Source organism: Humulus lupulus, chromosome X (genome assembly GCF_963169125.1).
Source record: "Humulus lupulus chromosome X, drHumLupu1.1, whole genome shotgun sequence".
Classification (NCBI taxonomy): domain Eukaryota; kingdom Viridiplantae; phylum Streptophyta; class Magnoliopsida; order Rosales; family Cannabaceae; genus Humulus; species Humulus lupulus.
In genome coordinates this window covers 74,672,438-74,695,741 of record NC_084802.1, presented here as the reverse complement: position 1 = coordinate 74,695,741, position 23,304 = coordinate 74,672,438, and the positions used below count along the sequence as shown (strand labels likewise).

General features: G+C 37.4%; 1 protein-coding gene across 1 annotated transcript; it reads right to left on the bottom strand.

Annotated features, from left to right (window-relative positions):
• Positions 1-4,879: 4,879 nt before the first annotated feature.
• LOC133803939 (zinc-finger homeodomain protein 2-like) lies at positions 4,880-6,244 on the bottom strand. The gene has a single exon (XM_062242082.1). It carries the CDS (start codon positions 5,954-5,956, stop codon positions 5,201-5,203), a length of 756 nt encoding a protein of 251 aa, XP_062098066.1. The 5' UTR covers positions 5,957-6,244; the 3' UTR covers positions 4,880-5,200.
• Positions 6,245-23,304: the final 17,060 nt, after the last annotated feature.

Sequence of the window (23,304 nt, the reverse complement as noted above, 5' to 3'; positions counted from 1 at the left end):
TGTTATAATTACTTTATATGTAATTAAAATGAGACAATTTGTATTTTTTTATGTTAATTTTATGATTAATTACAATGTTAGTTTTGTTAGATGAATATTAATTGTGTTAATAATTATAATATATGTTAAATATTATTATTTTTAAATAAGTATTATATGTATATTTATTAAGAAATAAAATTAATTGTTTTATTTTAATATTAGTATTGAGATACCGGCGGATTAATACCGGCGGAACCCGCCGGTAATAATCCGGTCAAAACGGTGTCAGCGTTGCACAACACCGGCGGACGCCCGCCTCTATTAATCCGCCGGTAATAGTGCAATACCGGCGGGTGGTGTCAAACGGTCGGTAATGGTGATAATACCGACCGTTTATTAATGGCGGGACTTTACCGGCGGATTCCCGCCGGTAATAACAAATACCGGCGGATAGACCATGTATTACCGGCGGGATCCTCCGCCGGTAATGGTGATTTTTGTTGTTGTGATATACACATTTGTGAAATATAAATCTTGACAAAAAATGACAAATGCAAAACATACCTCATGTTCAAGATATGTTTTGGTATTTTTTCAGGTTCTAAACTTTGAAAATGTATATGTGAACATCTAAAACGTGTAGTTCTCAAAAAATTACCCAAAATAAAAAAATCATCTCAAACGGACACCCGAGTGAAAAATTATGTCTCTTACAAGAATTGCATCGAACCACCATCGAGCAACATCGATTTTTTCATGAAAATATTGATTTTGAAGGCCCCATCGAGGTAGCATCGAACACCATCGAGCAACCATCGAGTTGGACATGATTTTTGAGTTATTTTTCAGATCTGAAACTCTGAAATATGTAGAAAATTGACTTTGCTCGAATGTTGCTTAATGGTGCTCGATACCAGCTCGATGGGGCCTTCAAAATCAATATTTTGCATGAAAAAATCGACGTTGCTCGATGGTGGTTCGATGAAATTCTTGTAAGAGACATAATTTTTCACTCGGGTGTCTATTTGGGATGATTTTTTTTATTTTGGGTATTTTTTTGAGATCTACACGTTTTAGATGTTCACGTACACATTTTCAAAGTTTAGAACTTGAAAACATACCAAAACATATCTTGAACATGAGGTATGTTTTGCATTTGTCATTTTTTTCAAGATTTACATTTCCCAAATGTGTATATACACATCTCAAACGTGTAGATCTTGAAAAATACTCAAAATAAAAATAAAAAAATCACCCCAAAGGGACACCTGAGTGAAAAATTACATATCTTGCAAGAATCGCATTAAACACCATCGAACCACTATCGAGCAACATCGATTTTTTCATGAAAATTATTATTTCTATGGCCCCATCGAGCTGACATCGAGCACCATCGAATCACGCCGATTTTTTGCAGATTCCAAAGTTTCAGATTTGAAAAAAAAATTGCAAAAAAAACCCAAAAATCTTGTCCAGATCTGTTCGAAATGTAGTATTTTAGTGTCCTAAGTGAGGAATACTTGCTGTTACATTAATTTCTATTATATTTTACCTTGCTCATGAATTTTTTTTCTAGAGAGGGAGTTGAGAGGAATGGGTTGAGGGAGAGAGAGGGAATAGCGAAGAGAAGGTGGATGGGAAAAATTATGAGATGAGTATTTTGGGGATTGTCAAAAGAATTGACATTTTTTTTAAATGATTTAAATGCCTAGCATTTTTTTTGACTTAGAATCCCTCATTAAGCATAAAAACTCAAATTTCCCATATTAAATTTCCATACATGCTAAGGTCAATTATGGTGATGCATTACAAGTTTTTTTGCTAGTAACATTAATTATGCATATATGCAGTGGTAGCTACAGTGCACTACATATGGAGTGACACTGTTGATACATATTTATATATATATATTATTTGTGTTAATAGAGTTTAGAAATTAGTTTATTTTCTGTAGGTTTATTTTGAGTGGATTAAATTGTGTATAAAGTGTTAGTAATTTTTTCTTAAATACAATTTAATTAAATTATAATTAAAATTTTAAATAATTTTCTAACATTTTAGTTAATATTTTTACTAATAAGAAAATGAAGATTAACACAGAAATTAATTGAAGAAACATTTAACAAAATACAATAAAATATTATTACAAACTTAAAATCAAACTTAAAACATTACAATAAAATTTTATAAGTTTAAACATATATTAAAAGTTAAAATCAAAAAAACCAAACATTATTATGAGAGCAATAGCATTAAAATAATTAATTGGATATAATAATTGTGATGATTTTAATAAATTAATATAATAATAAAAAGAATATTATATTTTACTAAGAAAATAATATAATAATAAATAATTTTTTTATATATAATTTTTGGTAGTGTGGTCAGCAAAAAAAAATATAAGGGCAGATTTGGTGTCCTTCAATACCAAATTTTGGTCTAATCCAATTCAAAATAACTAAGAGATTAGTAACCAAAAAAAAAAAACAGTATGAGATCAAAAGACCACATAAAAAGCAAGGATAGAAAAAGGGTCAGGAAATCAGAGGCTGTGATTAAGACAGGACACTGCACATTCAGAGAGTAGAACAAAAAAGAGAAGAATTATATATATTTATGGATATATATGAAGGCAAATTCTAACATCCCTCACAGGATTTAATCCTTCAGAGGTGGGTCTTAGCTTCAGGCCATGTGTCATATTAAGAGAGATGGAGCAATACTTTGGTAACAGGCTCTAATCGGTTTTGGAAACCGTTGACTAAAAGTCTTTGATGTAGCTTTAAAATGTGAGGGCATATGTGTCATTTTATGTCCAAAAATGTGTTTTGTTGAGGGTTGTATGGTAAATCTATTATGAAGTTTGATATATTTACAATAGTAGTTACGTAAACATATGTCTAGGGCTATGTAATTTAAATCTTGTGTTTGCGTAACGCAAAACAAAAAGAATGTAATAAAAATTGATATATATTATGATTGTTTTGTGTATGAGTTTTGTATTAATTTTTTTTTTTGGACAAGTTTTTTTTGTCAGTCTTATTTTTTAATTTTGAGAAGATTGAATTACCATTAATTAGGTTGGAAAATATAATATAGTGTACAACCATATAAATTGTGTATTTTAATTATTTTAAGTGTTCTTTTTATAAAATAAAAAAATTGTAGATGGTAGAATGTTTAGTATCAGTTATTGTAGATGATAGAATGTTTAACCTCAATTATTTTTATTAATGTATTTAACAATAAAATTAATTAGATGTTTTTTAACATAAAAATTAATAAATGAGAAAATGATTATCATTAATATTTTTTATTTGTAAAATTAAATATTTATAAATTTAAAACTATTTAAACTAGTTTTATTATTTTTAATTATTACCATTATATATGTATATAATTTAATAGATTTTAAAATTAATCAGAAAAGCAAATAAAATTAATAAAAAAACAAATTACTTGCTCTCCACCCAAAGAAAAAAAATGACAAATGAGTTAAACTTATTTATGACATGATTGGTTCGCGAGTATAAAATTGTATTTATAAAAGTGTGATTATGAATCAAAAATCTTAATTTAATATGTGAAAGCCTGTGTTAGTAAAATATGATTGATTGCATTGTGTGTTAATTTTTTTACAAATCATGTGACTGGTTGATCAAAATTTCAAAACGATTTTCATTTATTAGAAATTTTGTTAGTCAATTTTCATTAAGATTAATTTTCTAATTTAACTACAAATTTTAGTTAATTAAATTCTGTAATGATAAATTAAATTAAATTCATATTTTTTAATAATAATCTCATAAATAGTTGTATTAATAATGTAAAACTGTATTAAAAAATTTATATGAGTGAAAATATCCAAAATAAAAAAGCTAACAAGTATTAGGTTGCTATGGGTCAGTTGGGTATTTTACCAACTTTTGAACAGTAAATGATCATCCAACCATCTATTATGATTAAAAGAGAATCCAATGGTTAACATCAAATGAGGGATTTGGTCCTTCAATTTGAAGTGAGGGATTGAATAAATGCCCATATATGAATATATCAAGAAAAAATGATTTTTATTTATTTGTTTTTGTTAAAAAAGAGAACAAAATAAAAACAGCAAGTTTAGGATTAGTTAACTACTGAAGGATCCATCAGAGGGAAGAAAGAAATAAGCAGATCATGAATTCATGATCAATCAGGCGCAGTCGTTGAAACATAAGTCTTGCGTGCCTAGCTTAAATTCTGGCCGTCCATCCTTATTATAAGCTTCAAGTTCATGATCAGAATGCAAATAGAGGTTGAGACCAATATTTAATGATACAGAATACATATATATATTTATCTATATATATACGGTATTAATTGGCCGGAGGAGGAGAAGAGGACACATGTGAGTATATTAGAGAAGGAGAAATAAATGCAGCTATATATATATATATATGCATGTGCTTGGCTTTAACTATTACTTGTAAGTAGATGATTCGACTCTCTTTATTATTTTCTCAGTTAATTGTTCTCCACAATATAATGTATTTTTTTGTTAAACAGCTGACTCATATTAATCAACTGAAGTGGCTTTGATAATTATATTTTCTTAAAAATAAATTCTTTAAATTCCATTTTCATTTCTTACACACACATATATATATATATGTATAATGTATACATAAAATTATGAAGAATAAAGGAAAAACGGAGACTAGCAGTACACCAAACAAGTTGCAATATTAAGCTCAAATGTTGAGATTTTAGGCCCCGCAATTCTGTTAACATCTCATCTCATACGACTGGTGCTCTAAACCGATTTCTGAAACTAATTAAATAGGGTTTCAAATGTTGTTAAATAACAAAACAGAAAACAAAGGCTGAACAACTTGGATTTTAAAAGAAAAGCTCATCGGATAAAATGCTCTACTGACAAGTTTGAGCAACTCTAGCTTAATTTGTTAACACAAATTAAACAAAAATCAAATCGGAAGAAAACAAAAATAAAAAAGCTAGCCAGACAACTGGATTAAGAACAGCTAGCGAGAATATATAATGAGTATCCTAGCTAGTTAGATCATGATGATTAATTAGTAAATAAATTAATAGTGCTGGTCAAATTTTCACAGTAGAAATTCCCTCAAACTACCTCTTCCTCTACCATATCATCTATATGTATAGGTAGAATCAAATTAAGCAAAACCCCATTTGAATATATATATATATATGTATTCTAGGGTTTTCTAGCAAGAGTATGCTTGTTGTTGTGCATCCAAACCTTTAGAACATGGCGATTGACTCCAGTGTCTAAGCAAAACTGCTCCACCGTAGCTTCGTCGTGCTTCTGAATCCTCCACCCAATTCTCTCCGAGAACTCCAGCATCTTCTCTTTCTGCTCAGCCGTGAACTTGGTCCGATACCTCTTCTTCGACCCACCACCGCCCCCGCTACTGCTCGGAATCGAAGCGTCCTCACCCTCCTCTCGGCTCTGACCGCCGCTGGAGGTGACTCCTGGAAGGGCCAGAGGCCGGCAACGGTGGGCCTGAGGCGTATTTAAGTGGTGGAGGTACCCAGATGGCTGTGGAGCTCGATAGTAAGGGGATGAGGAGAATTGGTGGCCGTGGTGGTAGAGTTTGTAATTGTTGTGGTGATCGGATACAGAGGTTGCGCCACTGCCGTCCGTACTTTCTTTGCGGTGGAAGTTACGGTGGCAGTTGCAGGCAGCGCACTTGAGGACGTCAAGGGTGCCTTCCTCCCCAGCCGCCATGAACTCACAGCAACCGTCCAAGGCATGTCGACCGATGCTCACAGCGTGATTCTTTTGGCACTCTCTATACCTGATGCCGCCCTTCCTGGAGTTTGTACTTGAGGTCCCACCGTCAGGTTCTACTCCCCCAGTTTTGGTTCTAGCACCCGAGGAGTCGTAGCCCAGTGGAGCCATGGGGATCTCCCCCATATCTTCGTCTGGGTCTTGGTCATCGAATTCCATATTGTCTGTTCTCAGACTTGGGTATTACTTTAACCACCTCTTCAATTAAATCACACTAATTAATGGAGAAGATGTACATGGTTTCACTTTCAACCTCGCCCTAGCTTATACTTAGCTAACTGATCACCAAACACAGTACTCCTTCCACCGCTAATTTCCTTCTTTTAGTTTTTTTTTCTTTTTTTTCTCTCTCTCTCTATGTGTGTATTTATAATGCTAATTATTTTATTTTAACTAATTTTTTTTAATTAAGTCGACATTTTTTTTAATATTATTATTAATGAAGACTAAGAGAAGATAAGAGAGGAAGAGAAGAGTGTGGTCATCAATGACCCTCCTGCAAAAACGAGGTGTCTTAGCCTTACTCGATAGCTCTTTCCATCTGTGTCAACTCTCTCTCTAAAACCGTATCCTATTTCCCGTTTAACTTTTTCAATGATTCATTCTTCTTTTTAGAAGGGGAAAAAATCATTCTTTGTAATGCTTGATTATGCAATATCGTTCTTTTTCATTTTAATTTTTTTTTCTTTTTGTCTAAATAACTTTTGTCCTGTCATTCTGAGATGAAAATTAATCACATTCCCTATTCGTTTATTTTATATTTTGCTTTTAATGTTATTTAACTATCATGCTTCCTCTCTATGGTAAGAAAAAGTAAAGAGTGAGTCATGAAAATTATTCTTCAATACATACTATCCCATGTGGCAAAATTTACGCGGTGAATATTAAGTAGAGCATAGGATAAGATAGAGATAACCATAGCTAATTGACAATATTCTCCATATCTTGAGAACAATCCAACAAATTCATGACTCACTAAGTGGAAATTACAAATGTACAAAATTAACCCAAATGAGAGGACACAAAACGGAACTAATAAGTAAACACGATTATTTGGTGAATAATATATGTATAGTTAATGAGTTTCAAACCATTGCAACAAAATATAGTAAAAGATTTATAATTTTGGGACAGGGAAGAGTGAGGGATACTGTTAAAAAATATGTGTAGCAAATAAATGCCTCAAAAAACAAAAGCAATACTAAAGTTGGAGAAAGACATGAAGCTTATTAGTACGACACGGAAATACACATCGGGAGTTTTTGAAGTTGTCGGCATCTGCGGGAGCCATCTCTATACGTAGCCCTTCATCTCCGACATAATGTGACGTTCTCGACCGCCAAACAATTAAACTCTCTCTCTCTCTCTCTCTTATATACATACATAATATAGATATAGATATTTATCAAATATAGATTTCTTTTTTATTATTGGAGTTTGTTGTGCCGAGGGCATGTTCACGTGGGACTACGGTGAACTCTCGACTTTCCACCTCATAATAATTCTCATCAATATCTCATAAATACTATTGTTTTTCCTAAAATACACGTACATTAATAATGTAATTCAAATTAATATATGTTCATTACAAATGGCACTTAAACAAATTGGTGGGGCTTGGGTTGGTAACCCATGGTTAGGGGTTCTAAACCTCCATTCCCACTATATATAGGTAATGCTAGTCTCCCTGTTGTGCCCAAGCTAGTAGTGGTATTCATGTATTTCTCATTGTGAAATAGGTTTTGTTAGATTAAAATAAATATATGTATGCATAAGAACAATCTTATACATGTAGGCGGAATTAATATATAGATTGAACATATACAAATAGTAGATCGAATATTGTATACATCTAGTCATTGCAATTGATAACCTCGATCTAGCTTTAGATCTACAAAAGAAAAAGAAAATAATTAGAACGAGTACTTGGGCTTTTAAGCTCTCACAAACTCTTTTAGATGGAGTTACTGAAAATCAGAATGAGCTGTGAGCTTAGGGACCGGTACTCTATATTTATAGAGTGAGGCCTACCATCAGAGTCTCTGCCACAGATTGATATATTATCTCAATCAGTTGGGATATGCAAAATCGGGTAACAAATAATGTTGACCATTAATTAGAATATTTTGTCAATAAATAAAATATTGACTTTGATATATTAAATCAATTAATTGTAACAAATTAATTTTATATAACATTTAAATAAATATTCTAACATTCTCCCACTTGGTCAGCATTTAAATTAATGTATTACTTAAGCCCGACGATTATCCCTGTTCGATAATAAACACATGAATCATAGCGACAGGTCCTCTTTTTATGACGAGTATTATCTTCCATGTATTACAATATATTTATTACATAACAATGTACTTTATGTGGCTATGTACTTAAACGAATAAACCCTATGTTTATTCAAGTCCTATTTAATTTTCTCAAATAAAATTAAAATGCGCATAAATATGAGAAAACATCAAAATAAGATTTTCATTGATAATAACTTCAGTTTGTTCAATAAATTTACATAAGGGAACCAAGTCCCATGTTCACTACATGATCCTTGAATTTATGAGGTGGCAAGCCTTTCGTCATAGGATCAACAATCGTCAATTCAGTGCTAATATGTTGACTGACCACTTTATTTTCTTTAACACGTTCTCTCACGGCTAAGTACTTGATGTCGATGTGCTTGCTTCGACTACCACTCTTGTTGTTCTTAGCCATGAATACATCAGCTGAATTGTCGCAGAACATTCTCAATGGCCTAGAAATGAAATCTACAACTCTAAGACCTGAAATGAAACTCTTTAGCCATACACCATGCGATGTAGCCTCAAAACACAAAACGAACTCGGCTTCCATAGTAGAAGTAGCAGTCAAGGTCTGTTTGTTACTCCTCCATGATATAACTCCACCGGCAAACATAAACACGTAACCAGAGGTTGATTTACGTGAATCAGTACAACCAGCAAAGTCTGAATCTGAGTAGCCAACCACTTCTAGGTTGTCGGTTCGTTTGAACATGAGTTTGTAATCCTTAGTACCCTGAAGATACCTCATAACTTTCTTTGCAGCTTTCCAGTGGTCTAATCCAGGGCTACTCTGAAATCTTCCTAGCATTCCGACAGCAAAGACAATGTCGGGTCTTGTGAACACCTAAGAATACATCAAGCTTCCAACAGCAGAAGCATATGGGATGTTCTTCATTTCTTCCTTTTCAAAATCATTCTTTGGACACTGGGTCAAATTTAATTTATTACCCTTAACGATAGGAGCAACACTTGGTGAACAATCTTTCATTCGAAATCTCTCTAAAACTTTGTTAATGTAGGTTTCTTGAGATAGACCTAAGATACCTTTGAATCTATCCCGATGGATCTTAATGCCAATGACATAAGACACATCACCCATATCCTTCACCTCAAAGTTCTTTGAGAGAAATTGCTTCACCTCATGTAGCATGCCCTTATCATTGGTTGCAAGAAGAATATTGTCCACATATAAAACAAGAAAACAAATCTTACTCCCATTGACCTTCTGGTCTATACATTAATCCATGGCATTCTCTTCAAATCCAAAAGAAGAGATGACATCATGGAATTTTAAATACCATCGGCGGGACGCTTGTTTTAAATCATAGATGGACTTCTTAAGCTTGCACACCAAATGCTCACCATCACTAGAGGAGAATCATTCTGGTTGTTTCATGTATACCTCCTCCTCTAGGTCACCATTTAGGAAAGTAGTTTTCACATCCATCTGCTGCAGCTCTAAATCGAAATGAGCAACTAATGCCAGGATAACTCTGAGGGAATCTTTCTTAGATACCGGAGAAAAGGTCTCCGTGTAGTCAATTCCTTCTTTTTGAGTGAATCCCTTAGCAACGAGTCTCACTTTGTGTCTCTCAATGTTGCCTAATGAGTCTTTCTTTGTTTTGAAGACCCATTTACACCCAATAGCCCTCACCCCATTAGGCAACTCAACAAGATCCCAAACTCCGTTGCTCTTCATAGAATTCATTTCTTCATTCATGGCATTGTACCACAGTTCTGATTCTTTGCTATTCAGAGCTTGTGAAAACATTTTTGGATCATTTTTGGCTCCAATATTGTAGTCAGATTCTTGCAAATACATAATGTAGTCACTTGGTATTTTCGATTTTGTTGTCCTAGTGGATCTTCTTAAGGCTACACCAGGAGGCTCTTGGGGAGCAGGTGGTTCAGCTTGTTGTTCAACAATTATAGGCAACTCTTGAACAACTTGATCCATTTGAACTTCATCATTGACTTGTGGATCTTCAACAATTGGTTGTGGTGGTTCAACATCCATTTGGACTGCATGGGTGTTATCAACCACAATCAATCTTTCCCTTAAGGTGGAGGGTTCTGAAGGATCTTTCTTAGAACCTAAGTCCTTGGATTGATCACTCCCACTAATCAAGGCATTTTCAAGAATTTTTGCATTCCTTAATTCCACAATCCTAGTGCTATGAGATGGACAATAAAATTTGTAACCTTTAGACCTTTCAGCGTATCCAATAAAGTATCCACTTATGGTCCTTGGGTCCAATTTATTTTCTTGTGGATTGTATACCCTAACTTCAGATGGGCATCCCCAAATGCGTACATGTTGCAAACTCGGTTTCTGTAACGACCCAAATTCGCTATTAAGGCTTAAGGGCCTTGAGTAGCGTGCCTGGAGGGCATAATGGGATTCTATGTGTGACTTTAATGAGTTTAATGCATGATTATGGTTTAATGCACGTTATTGTACTATTTGATTATTTGTGATGCATGACTATGTGAATTAGTATGCATGTAGACCTGATTGAGCATAATTGCAATCTGGCCATTTTGGGCATGTTTTGTGTTGATATCGGTGATCCATGACTCGAGACGATCCTAGAATGAGCGGGTTAGCGGAAAAGTCAAAGCGGGAATCTATACCCGGCTTGGGTTAAGCCTGGGGAGTTTAAATGAGAATTTGGAAATATATTGAGGTTAATCTTGATGATGAGGAATGTATATTTGATGATTAATCAGGTATTGGGTAGCGAGCGGGAATTATTTGGAACACTTGAGGAATTAGTGGGAGTTTGGGTAATATGACTAAAATGCCCCTTTATGGGCATAAAGGTTTAGAATTATTAAGGGAGGGCATTTTGGTCTTTAGGCTTGGAAGAGATGAGTTAAGGAGGGCTTTATACTTAGTGGATTTAGTAGAGAAAAAGTTATAGGCTGAAAAGAAAGAAGGAAGGAAGAGAAAAGAAAAGAGGGAAAGCTGAAGGGTTTTGTCCAAAGAATCGGTTTGTGGCTCTCCCAACCATTTTCCTTCATTTTTCTTGGAGTCAAGCTCAGTGGAGAGCTAGGGTAGGCTGAGCATCAAGGATCCTAAGCTAGGCTTGAGGGTTGGCAAGGGGTTAGCAAGATCACATCAGAAATTGAGGTAAGTTCTTGGGGATTTTCTGTTTTAGGGCTTGACTGGTTTGAACTGTGTTTTTGAGCTAAATGGATGGGGTTTTGGGGGAAAACAGGTCAAGGTTGTGAAGGTGCAAGCCAAGGAGGTCTAGGGTTCAATTCAAGGTCGAAATTCCACCCACGGTATGATTTCTAAGACTTTATCCTTGATTGTTTGAGTGAATTTCTGGTTTTTGGGTTCATTGTGTTAGATTTTGAGTTTTGGGTTGCTTGAGCTTGGGATTGAGTTCATGGGATGCTTGGGATGAGTGTGAGGTGTGGTTATGTGTGTTTTTGGGTTTGGAAAAGGTTTGGGAAAGTTTGGAGTTGAAATGGTAGGAGAAAATCGCAAGGTGCGATTTTTGGGTAGTGCTGGTCTGCAACTAGCGCTACAGCGCTAGTTAGGGGGCGCTGTAGCGCTAGTCCCTGTTCTGGTGGGGTGGTTCTGCTTGTAGCGCTACAGCGCCCTCTTTAGAGCGCTGTAGCGCTGCACTGTTCACAGAGGGGATTTTTGGGCTTTTGTGAAGGGATTTTTGACCTAGGGTTCGGGGCTCGATTCCGCCACTTTGTTTTGGGAATCTAGGACTCCCTGGGGGCTCGGGATTGGTCCCGAGGCTAGGTTTTGGACTCGAGGTTTGGTAATGACTTTGACTTGTGGATTTTACTTAGGTAAGCGCTAGGGATCGGGTAGGATCGTGCTCAAGGAGTCAGGTGATCAAGGCTACCGAATCTAAAGGTAAGAAAACCGTAACACCCAAGAATAGGGCATGGGCCCACTGTGTGATTGCAGGGCATGGCCCTAATTTGTATTATGTGCAAATGTGTAATCTTAGATGAACTATTATATGTTTGAATGGTTATTTCTGAATGTATTATATGTGTGATTATAATGAAATGAACGGCTAAGGCCGAGAGCGGCGAAGGCCGGGTACGGCCTTGGGGCCGGAAGTAACGCTCAGCACATGGGATGCTATAGCCAGGGTGGGACCCAAGGGATACATGAGTTATCCTACGGTGAGGACCGAGACCCCAAGCTTTAGTAAGGCCTCTGGGGCGGCATGGCCGTGCTTGTTTAATCTGATGGTTTTCCCATTTATCAGTGAATTATGCCAGCTATATTATTTGCATATGTTATGTTCTATTTAGGTTTTCTTGCTGGGATTCGGCTCACGGGTGCTCCGTGTGGCAAGTAAAAGCAAGGAATCAGTCAACCGGCCATGAGTATGGAGAGCGTGGGGGCGGCGCGTACATGTTCGGCCTGCCCGACTGCTTTGGTTGGGGGCATTTTGTATATGGCTGTATTAAACCATTCTTTTGATAGTTGATCAAGTGTAAATCTATTTTTGAGTTGTAAATATTTTGTAAACCTTATTTTGGGATCCTAGATGTTTTATACTTAACGCGTTCAATGAAACTAAACATTTTCAAAGAGTACAGCCTTAAATTCTGATTTATTCACACTTTTGGTTTTAGAAACAACTTAGAGTCAGTCAAAAGCATGATTTTTGTTTTAAACTCACTAAGTAACGGCTCTAAGGTAGTAGGGCGTTACAGTTTCCAACCTTTCCATAATTCAAAAGGAGTTTTTGAGACTGCCTTGGTCGGAACTCGGTTTAAAATGTACACGGATGTCTTTAGAGCTTCAGTTCACAATGATTTAGGAAGTTTAGGGTTGCTGCTAAGCATACTCCGCACCATGTCCATCAATGTTCGGTTTCTCCTTTCTGCAACACCATTTTGCTCGGGTGTACCGGGCATGGTATATTGGGTAACAATCCCATTTTCTTGAAGAAACTTTGCAAAAGGGCCAGGTGTTTGTCCATCTTTAGTGTATCTACCATAATATTCTCCACCTCTATCTAATCTCACTATCTTAATTTGCTTGTTGCATTGTTTCTCTACTTCAGCTTTAAATATCTTAAAGACATCTAACGCTTCGCTTTTATTATGAAGTAAGTAGATATACATGTAGCATGAGTAATCATCTATGAAAGAGATGAAGTATTTCTGACCATATGAGTCCATGTCTGGACTACATATATCAGTATGTATGGTTTCTAATTGGTCAGAACTCCTATGGACACCACTTTTCTTAGACTTGGAGGTGTGCTTTCCCTTAATGCATTCCACACAAGTATCAAAATCAGTAAAATCTAAGGTATTGAGTACCCCATCTTTCACTAACCTTCTAATTCTATCAATGGAGATATGTCCCAATCTCCGGTGCCATAATGTAGAGGAATTCTCATTCATAACACATCTTTTATTGCCAGTGTGAACGTGCACAGTATTATAAGAGGTATTGTTTTGTAAATTAAGGTAGTAAAAAGACAAAATTCCATTTCCAACACATTCAGATTTATTATATAAATTAAAATATTTGTCTGAAAATGTAAAGGAAAAACCAAAAGGTACAAGTCTTGAAACGGAAATCAAGTTTCTAGAGAAACCTGGTACATAAAATGTCTTTTCTAACTTTAAAACAAAACTGCTACTTAAAACTAAATGGCACGCTCCAATAGCCTCCACATATGAGTCCATCTTGTTTCTGGATAAGATGCTTTGCTCACTTCCCACTGGCTTCCTTAGGTTTTTTAAACCCTGCAACGAATTTGAAATGTGAATTGTTGATCCAGAATCAATCCACCATGTGTTAATATTAACATTAGCCATATTAGATTCATAACATACAAATGAAATTGGATTACCTTTGTCGTCCATCCATTTCTTAAACTTGGCGCATTCCTTTTTCGAACGTCCCTTCTTTTTGCAAAAGAAACACTTGATGGAATCCTTCTTTATTTCGCCTTGGGGAGGCACTGTGAGCACTTTCACCTTGTTTCTGTAGGAGCCTTGCTTCTTCTTGTGTAGAGTCCCAGAACTTTACTTAGCTAGTTAGATATAGTAATAGCTAGTAGTAGTCATAGTATGTTTATTACTGTGGATTTTGGTTCAAGCCGGGACTTAGTTGAACACTCGTAGCAACACTTGTAGATTTTATAAGTTTAACCTATAGTTTAAGAATATTAATTATAACATAAGGTTTGATTAATATAGCTGATTATAAAGATGTTATTTATTATACTATAAGGTTTAGATAGAACTAATAAGATAATGACACTTGTCGTGTGCATGTTATTAAGGAATTAAGCAATTTTGATGAATAGTTTTATAGGAGAAATATTTGAAAACCCCAGAATCTGCCAGCAACTTTAAAAACGTTATCTGACTCAGTCAAAGCTGTTTACCCAATTCAAAATAGGCTGAAAAAGTATAATTACGTATACAATATTTTAGCGTATGCCGATATATCGCCACACTGGGAATACGAAAAACACGTGAACTTCGCACAAACGCATTGACAAGCCTTGGGATATAAGCCCAGGTGATATATCGCATACTATGGGCGATATATCGGCTCTAGGGCAAATATTTCAAATATTTTTGAAACTGAGCTCAATTCAACACTCAACCTCTTAGCAAGCCTCTGAACCTGTTGACCGAGTCTTAAGCCTCTGCTGAATGAATATTCAAAAGTTTTTCAAGTAATATTCATTATTTTTATTCAAGTTAAAGGAAGATCTTTACACTCCTTGAACTCTATAAATAGGACCTAGTACCCAACCATTTCTCTCATTCTTCAAGTTGTGTTCAGAGCCTTCAAGTTGCTAGGTTTACTTTAGAGTGATAAACGCTTGGGATGGGTTATAAGCTTTATCATTTTAAGCTTTAAAAACACTTGGGAAGTAAGCTTAATAGTGTGTTTTTCGATATTGAGGTGTAGTTCGGTTCTAGTGCATTCAAAGGTATTCCCATTCCTAGTTCATTTCTATATGTTTCATTAGTTTCTTATAATTTTCTTTACTCAAATCCTAACTCATTGTTTTTCATTATCTTGGTTAGGTATTTAAGTTCTATGAACTTAAGGTTTCCTTTCGGTAAGCTCTTCTTCTCGGTGATTTAGTTCATTTCTTTATCATCTCTTTCTTTTAGAAATACTCACCTTCTCATTTATGGTTTTTAGGAGTGTTCCAAATCTCGTCCTTGTTCTCATATCCCAGATTTGGTAAGGAAAATAAGATAGAATTTTATATGTTTATATGATATATTTATATGTTATCTTATGTTATGTTATGCTATGTAATGTTATATTATGTATGTTGATAGACTTAGGCATATGACTTGTATAGCTAACAAGCCCCAAATGATTTATGGGCATATGACTTGCTTAGCTAGCAAGCCCCACAAATCTATTGGGGATATGCCCTGATTAGTTAACAAGCCCCAAGTAGTATAATGACCATTGTAGTAGTATATGACATATGTTTATATTATACGTTTATGATATAGCTTATGTGTATGTTTTATGTTTTTAGTAGATTTTCCTTGCTGGGCATTAGGCTCATTCCTTTATTTTATGTATATAGGAAAATAGTTATGGCGGCGGAAGGATTTATGGCAGCTTGGGGTTGTGTATTGAGGAAGAATGGATTTGGTGGACTGCGTGAACGATTCAAGGACGACATTGTTTTTAGTCTTTTTAATTATGTTTTCTATGTATTTTCCGCACTTGGTTTTGTAACAAATTTATTTAAGATTTAAGTTATGTTTTATTTTTAAAACAATGGGATCCCATACCATACCCTGAATTTATGTATTTCAACATTTACTTAGAGTTTTTAATAAAGTTTGTGAATGTTTCTTATGTATGTTTTCATGAAAGTAGTGTCTATGTATAGTAGTTTTCATGGTCCAAAGTCTTAGAATTAGATGGGTCATTACAGTTGGTATAAGAGCAACGATTCATTCGCATGAAGTTCTCCTTGATACACACGCTCAAGCTCCGAATGTAACTGCCAAGTAAGTGTTTATGATTATAGTTATTATGTTTATATGTATAGCTAACGATTTTAGCCTTTGTGTTTTCAGTTAAAATGAATGGAGCATTAACTTATGAGGATATCCGAGCCATTAAGGCCTTAAAATTAATTAGAGAACCAAGAAACACCGTAGGAGTGCTAGAAAGAATCACTCAGAGACTACTTTTGTTCCACAAGGAGATAGGTCACCTCCAAGAAACTAAGCAAATCATGATGAGATTAACGGAGCAATACATTTTAGTAATTAAACTTTTTAGAGATTATCCTACTATGATTGCGGCCTTAGAAGATATTTGGGAGATGATAGATGATGAAGATGAATTGTTGGTAGCTATGAGATATTATTTTCTCATACTTAGGTTCACTTCAAAAATGGAATTTCAATTTACAAATGAGCAAAAACATTGAATTTTTACAAATCTTCCTCGAGGGAATTTTGAGGCACAAGAAAATGATGAATATGAAGAGATAGATGACGATATGTTAGATGAAGGATCAGATGTAGAAGATCCCGGTTTTTAAGAATATATTAGTTTCTTATTTATTTTGTTTATTTGCATTTGTGATTGTAAATAGTGAAAACTTTTTTTCCAAATAAATATCAATGTTATTTTGATGACATGTATGAGTTTGATTTTTTTTTTTTGCAATCATAATAAATAATAAATTTAATGAATAATGACTATGTTCGGTGAGGGTGGATACAAATCAATGAACCGGGTTCTCTATATTGAGAGTTAGGGGGCCATAGTAGTGGGAACGATTTTACTGATCCCAGCCCTCCCTCAATATGGTTAACTTTGGAACAACGACGAGTTTCGAGCTTAAGAATTAAGTCATATAGGATGATTAGAAACAACCTTAGAAAATAATAAAGATGGCTCATTTTTCTAATTATAGAAACCCACAATAATAATAAAGAAGACTTATATAATTTTCATAAGAAGTCATAATTAATAGGTCCGAGTTATGTTTGTTTAGATTAAGTTTTTTCCTTAGAGTCTATTACGGTAAAGTTTTGACATGTTTTTCTCAATTGTTAGAACTCTATCGAAGATGTCGCTCCGAAGGTCTGCTCGTACCAATGGAAATGCCTCTAGTGAGCAATGAAGCTCCTCCGGTTCGCAGAAGGGGAGTACGTGCTACGGCCAACCGCAATGCACCGCTGCCGCCAATTGATAACACTGCGTAGATTGCCAGACTGCGATAGCAAGTTGAGGAATTACTGCAGCAACAGCGACAACAGGCTCAGCCTTAGACTCAGCCTCCGCCTCTACCACAACCTCAGCAAATGGCTCAAGCATCCCATCAAGTTGGTCCATATGGGGGATGGCCAATGGCGAACTATGCTCCATACCCAGCTTAACACATGGAGCCAATTTATGAGTTGTTTCGTAAGCAACGCGCTCCAAACTTTGAAGGGACAACAGACCCCTTCGAGGTGGAAGAATGGCTCAGAAATGTGGAGCCAATCCTGATGCACATGAATCTTGGCAACGCAGACCGCATATCCTGTGTTTCGTCTCTACTCAATAAAGATGCCAGAATATGGTGGGACTTAGTTCAGCAGACTCACGATGTCACCACAATGACTTGGACCAAACTTGTGGAGTTGTTCCACAAAAAGTACTACAATTCGACAGTCATCGCTTCAAGAGTCGAGGAGTTTGCTGGCCTGAAGCAAGGGAGTTTATCAGTGGCAGAATATGCTCAGCAGTTCGACCGATTAGCAAAGTTTGCACCGAAAATGGTTCCAACTGATTTTCTGAGGGTGACCAAGTTTATTAGAGGACTTCGACCGAAGATTGACCTAGGGGTTAAGCTAGAAAACCCAGGACATACTACCTATGTCGATGTTCTAGAAACAGAAATAGAAGTAGAAAGGCTTCAAGAAAATGTTAGTAAAGAAGAAGCCAGTAAGCCTGAGCCTAAACAGCAAAGTCAACCTCAGACTAGCCGAAACAACAACCACAACAACAACATCAATCAGTCCAGCAACAACAATAACAGTCAGAAAAGAAGGCATCCTGAAAATAAGCAATCTGATAGATATAAAAGGGCACAGACGAATAATGGAAGTAATAGGGCGGGTTATGTAGAATACCCGCAATGTGTTAAGTGTCAGAAGAAACATCCTGGAGAATGCCGAGCAAACACCAAGGGATGCTACAACTGTGGTCAGGAAGGACACCAGAAGAGAGTGTAACGCCCTGGATAGCCAAGACCACTACACTGTGTGTTTATAAAGGTGCAAGACTTGCTAATCAAGTCAATTAATTCAAAACATGTTATTGAAACTATAGTCGAACTAGGGTTAAAGATTTTTGGTCTCAAAAGCTGCATTTCTTATAAATAAACATTTTCTATTTACATGGGATCCCAAAAGTAATGAGTTTAAGACTGTCTACAAAAGATTCAGGATTTGAATACAGTGACTAGCCATATTAAGGCAAAACAGACAGTTAAGCATATCCCGTCTTGTTCCACTCCTCGGCCGTGGTAGCCGAACAGCTAACCATGTACACTCAACCCCGCAGCCCTCCATCTCAGGATTGGCCCAACTTGCCTTTCCCTTTACCTGCACCACGAAGCACCCATGAGCCAAGGCCCAGCAAGAAAACACAATAACAAAGCACAATCAATCAACAGACAATCCGATATCCAATACGGCATAAGCATGTACTCAACAGTTTAAGCATTCATGTTAATCAAGTATTCAGTATACCAAGTCTATCATTCCTTATCAAAAATCAATCCACACATGATAACCAGGGTTAACGCCCTTAGGCCGTACCCTCTGTTTATCCCACTGACTCCAGCCCGCTTAAACCGAGCTTAGTGAATATTAAGCTGTCCTCGGCTACCAGTGGCCGAGCCGCGCCCTGTGCGCAAATATAATTTACGGCACCCTTAGGCCGTTTATCACATGTCCCATGGCGTAATACCATCTATGACATTATACAGTTAACGGGAGCACTTAGTCCCATCACAAACACATAATCGGGTGCAGTTTTCTTACCTTTAGATTTGCTAGCTTCGTTCAATTGATCCCCAAGCACGATCCCTCTTGAGCCCTAGCGCGCACCTAGTCACAACCATAGATCAGAATCATCACCAAACCTCAAGTTCAAAACCTAGCCTCGGGACCAATCCCGAGCCCTCGAGAAGCTCTAATTCCACCAAACGGGGTGGTGGAATTAAACCCCGAACCCCCGGGCAAAAACCCTTGAAAATAACCCATAAACCATTTTCTGGAAATAGGGTAGCGCTACAGCGCTCTTTGGAGGGCGCTACAGCGCTGCAAATAGAACCTAAAAACATCCTAGATAACATGGCCTAGAACTACAGCACCCAGAGGCTAGCGCTGTAGCGCTAGTCACAGAACAGCAACCCTACATTTTTCCCTCCTTCGATTTTCCCGAGCCAAACCTTACCAAAACTTTTCCAAACTTCAACCAAACTTAAAAACAAGCTTATCAACATGTATAACTCATCCCAAATGACCCAACCACATAAAACTTAAGCACATGCACTCCAAATCCCAAAATTCACCATCGATGGACCTCAAACTCAGAAACTTAGCAAAACAATTAAAACCTCAGGATTTTAGAGCTAGAATTTCATACCTTCAATGGAGATTCGACCTTAAGCTAGCCTCTACACCTCCTTGGCTTACTCCTCCTCAAATCCTAAGCATTAATTCCCTTAATTCCCCATGAAAACTCAGTTCAGAAAATCATCTCAGCCAAAACCAGAAGCATAAGAGCAGACCCTAGAAACTTACCTCAGTTGGATGCCTATTCCCTGCTGAATTCTCACACTTGATCAAGGTCTCAAGCACAAGACCTTAGCCAAGAACTCCTCTGAATTTTAGCTCCAAAAGACCCCAAGGAATGGAGAAGAATCCTAAACCGATAGAGAGAAAAATGAACTTCTATTTTTCCTTCTTCTTTTCTTTCCTTCAGACTCTAGACTTTTCCCACTAAGGCATAAAGCAACTTAACTCTTATCCCTTATAAGCCAAATGACTAATTTGCCCTCCCTTTACTTCTAAGCCTTTTAATCCACCTAGGGGCATTTCAGTCATTTCACCCAATTCCCGCTAATTCCTCAAATGTCTCTAATATTTACCGCTTAATTCCCGACACCTAACTAATCACCAATTATATTCCTCAATGTCAAAATTGACCCCAATATATTCTCTAAATTCCCAGAAATACCCCCAGGCTCGCCCCGAGGCGGGTATAAATCCCCACCGTGACTTTTTTGCTAAACCGCTCACTGGGATCGTCTCGAGTCATAGATTACAAATATATCCACATAATAATGTGGTCTCGACAGTTATCACATATATATACAGTTATGCCCTCAATGGGCCAAAATTACAATTATGCCCTTCTAACCTAAACAGGGCCTACATGCATACTAATACACATAGTCATGCGTCACAGTTATTCAAATAATCATATATCATGCGTTTAATCGTTAAATCACATATAATCCAGTTATGCCCTCCCGGCACACTAATCAAGGCCCTTAAGCCTTATTAGTAGATTTGGGTCGTTACAACTATCCCCTCTTAATGAGAATTTCGTCCTCGAAATTTACTTGAATAACTCGGGATACTGATCCCACATTGCTGTCTCAAGCTCCCAAGTCGCCTCCTCGACCCTACTATTCCTCCATAGTACCTTAACAGGAGGAGTTGTCTTATTCCGTAGTTCTTTATCTTTTCGATCCAGGATCTAAACCGGTTGCTCTTCATAAGCTAGGTCTAACTGCAATTCCAAGTCTTCATACCTTAACACATGAGTCGCATTTGAGACATACTTTCGGAGCATAGAAACATGGAATACGTCATGGACTCCTCACAATGATGGCGGGAAGGGTAACCTGTAAGCCACTTGACCTATCCTTTCCATGATCTCAAAAGGTCCGATGAACCTAGGGCTTAGCTTGCCCTTATTACCAAACCTCCTCACCCCTCGCAATGGTGAAACTCGGACAAACACATGGTCCCCAACCTGGAACTCCACGTCCCTACGCCTGGGATCAGCGTAGCTTTTCCGTTTTCTCTGAGAGGCGAGCATCCTAGCTCAGATCTTCTCTATAGCTTCACTTGTCCTCTGAACCATATCTGGCCCTAAATACTTCCTCTCACCCATCTCATCCAAGTGAATGGGTGATCTGCACTTCCTCCCATATAACATCTCGTAGGGAGCCACTCCAATCATTGATTGGTAAATATTGTTATACGAAAATTCAATCAACTGAAGATACTTACTCCATGATCCTTCAAATTCGATCACACACGCTCTGAGCATATCCTCCAACACCTGAATCGTCCTCTAAGACTGTCCATCAGTCTAAGGATGAAAGGCTGTACTGAACTTCAACTGAGTCCCCATAGCCTTCTACAAACTACCCGAAAACTTAGAAGTGAAGATAGGATCCCGGTCTGACACTATAGACTTAGGAACCCCATGGAGACGTACAATCTCCCTCACGTACAACTCAGCATACTGATCCACAGTATATGTTGACTTCACTAGAAGAAAATGGGCGGACTTGGTGTACCTGTCCACTATCACCCACACCAAGTTATGAAGCCCTACTGTCCTGGGTAAACCTCCCACAAAATGCATCGTAATATCCTCCCATTTCCACTCGGGAATACCCAAAGGCTGAAGCAACCCTGTTGGTCACTGATGCTCAGCTTTCACCTGCTGACAGGTTAAGCATCTGGCTACGTACTCCACCACATCCTTCTTCATCCCCGGGCCGCCAATATAACATCCGTAGATCCTGGTACATCTTCGTGGTACCCGAATGAAGTGAGTACGGCGTCGTATGAGACTCATCCAGTATCTCTCGTCTGATCCTCTCATCAGCTGGAACACAAATCCGTCCTTGATACCGAAGTAGACCAACCTCAGAAATAGAATAGTCCTTAGCTACTCCCGCTAAGACATCCTCTCTAACCTCCTGTAATTGAGCATCTACCAACTGTCCCTCTTTAATCCACTCTAGCAGGGTCGACTGCAGAGTAATATTGGCCAACCGACCCACCACCAATTCTATCCCTGCTTTGACCATCTCATCAGCTAACTCTCTTGAGATCTGGGTGGAGCTGTATAACTAACCTGGGCCTCTCTGGCTCAATGCATCTGCCACTACATTGGCTTTCCCCGGATGGTAAAGAATATCACAATCATAATCTTTCACCAGCTCCAGCCAACGCCTCTGTGTAAAGAAATACTTCAGATTCTTGTGGTCAGTGTATACCTCGCACTTCTACCCATACAGATAATGTCGCCAAATATTTAGTACGAATACCACCGCTTCTAACTCCAAATCATGGGTAGGATATCGCTGTTCATACTCCTTCAGCTGTCGTGATCCATAAGCTATGACCTTCTCATTCTGCATCAACACATAGCCTAAACCCAACCTCGACGCATCGCAATAGACCACAAACTTCCCTTCCCCCGAAGGAAGACTCAACGCAGGCACAGAGATAAGTCGTCGCTTCAGCTCTTGGAAACTGTCCTCACATTTATCTGACCAGATAAACTTCAAATTCTTCCGTGTCAATTCTGTCATCGGTGCCGCTATCTTCGAGAAGCCCTCCACAAACCGTCTGTAATAACCCGCTAGACCAAGGAAACTCTGCACCTCCGAGGCATTCCTTGGCCTCGGCCAATCCCTAACTGCCTCTACCTTAGACAGATCCACCGTAATCCCATCTGCGCCCACAATATGTCCAAGGAGTGCCACTTCTGTTAACCAAAATTCACATTTCTTAAATTTGGCGTACAACTGATGCTTCCTCAATCTCTGAAGAACCTGTCGAAGATGAATCTCGTGTTCTGCTTCTGAACTGGAGTACACTAAGATGTCGTCGATGAAGACAATAATGAACTGATCCAAAAAGTCCTTGAACACCTTGTTCATTAGGTCCATGAGGGTTTCTGGGGCATTGGTCAAACCAAACGACATGACCAGAAACTCATAGTGCTCGTACCTCGTTCGGAAGGCCGTCTTTAGTATGTCCTTGTCCTTGATCCTTAGCTGGTGATAACCAGATCGAAGATCAATCTTTGAGAACACCGTCTTACCCTGCAGCTGATCGAACAAGTCGTCAATCCTTGGTAGGGGGTACTTATTCTTG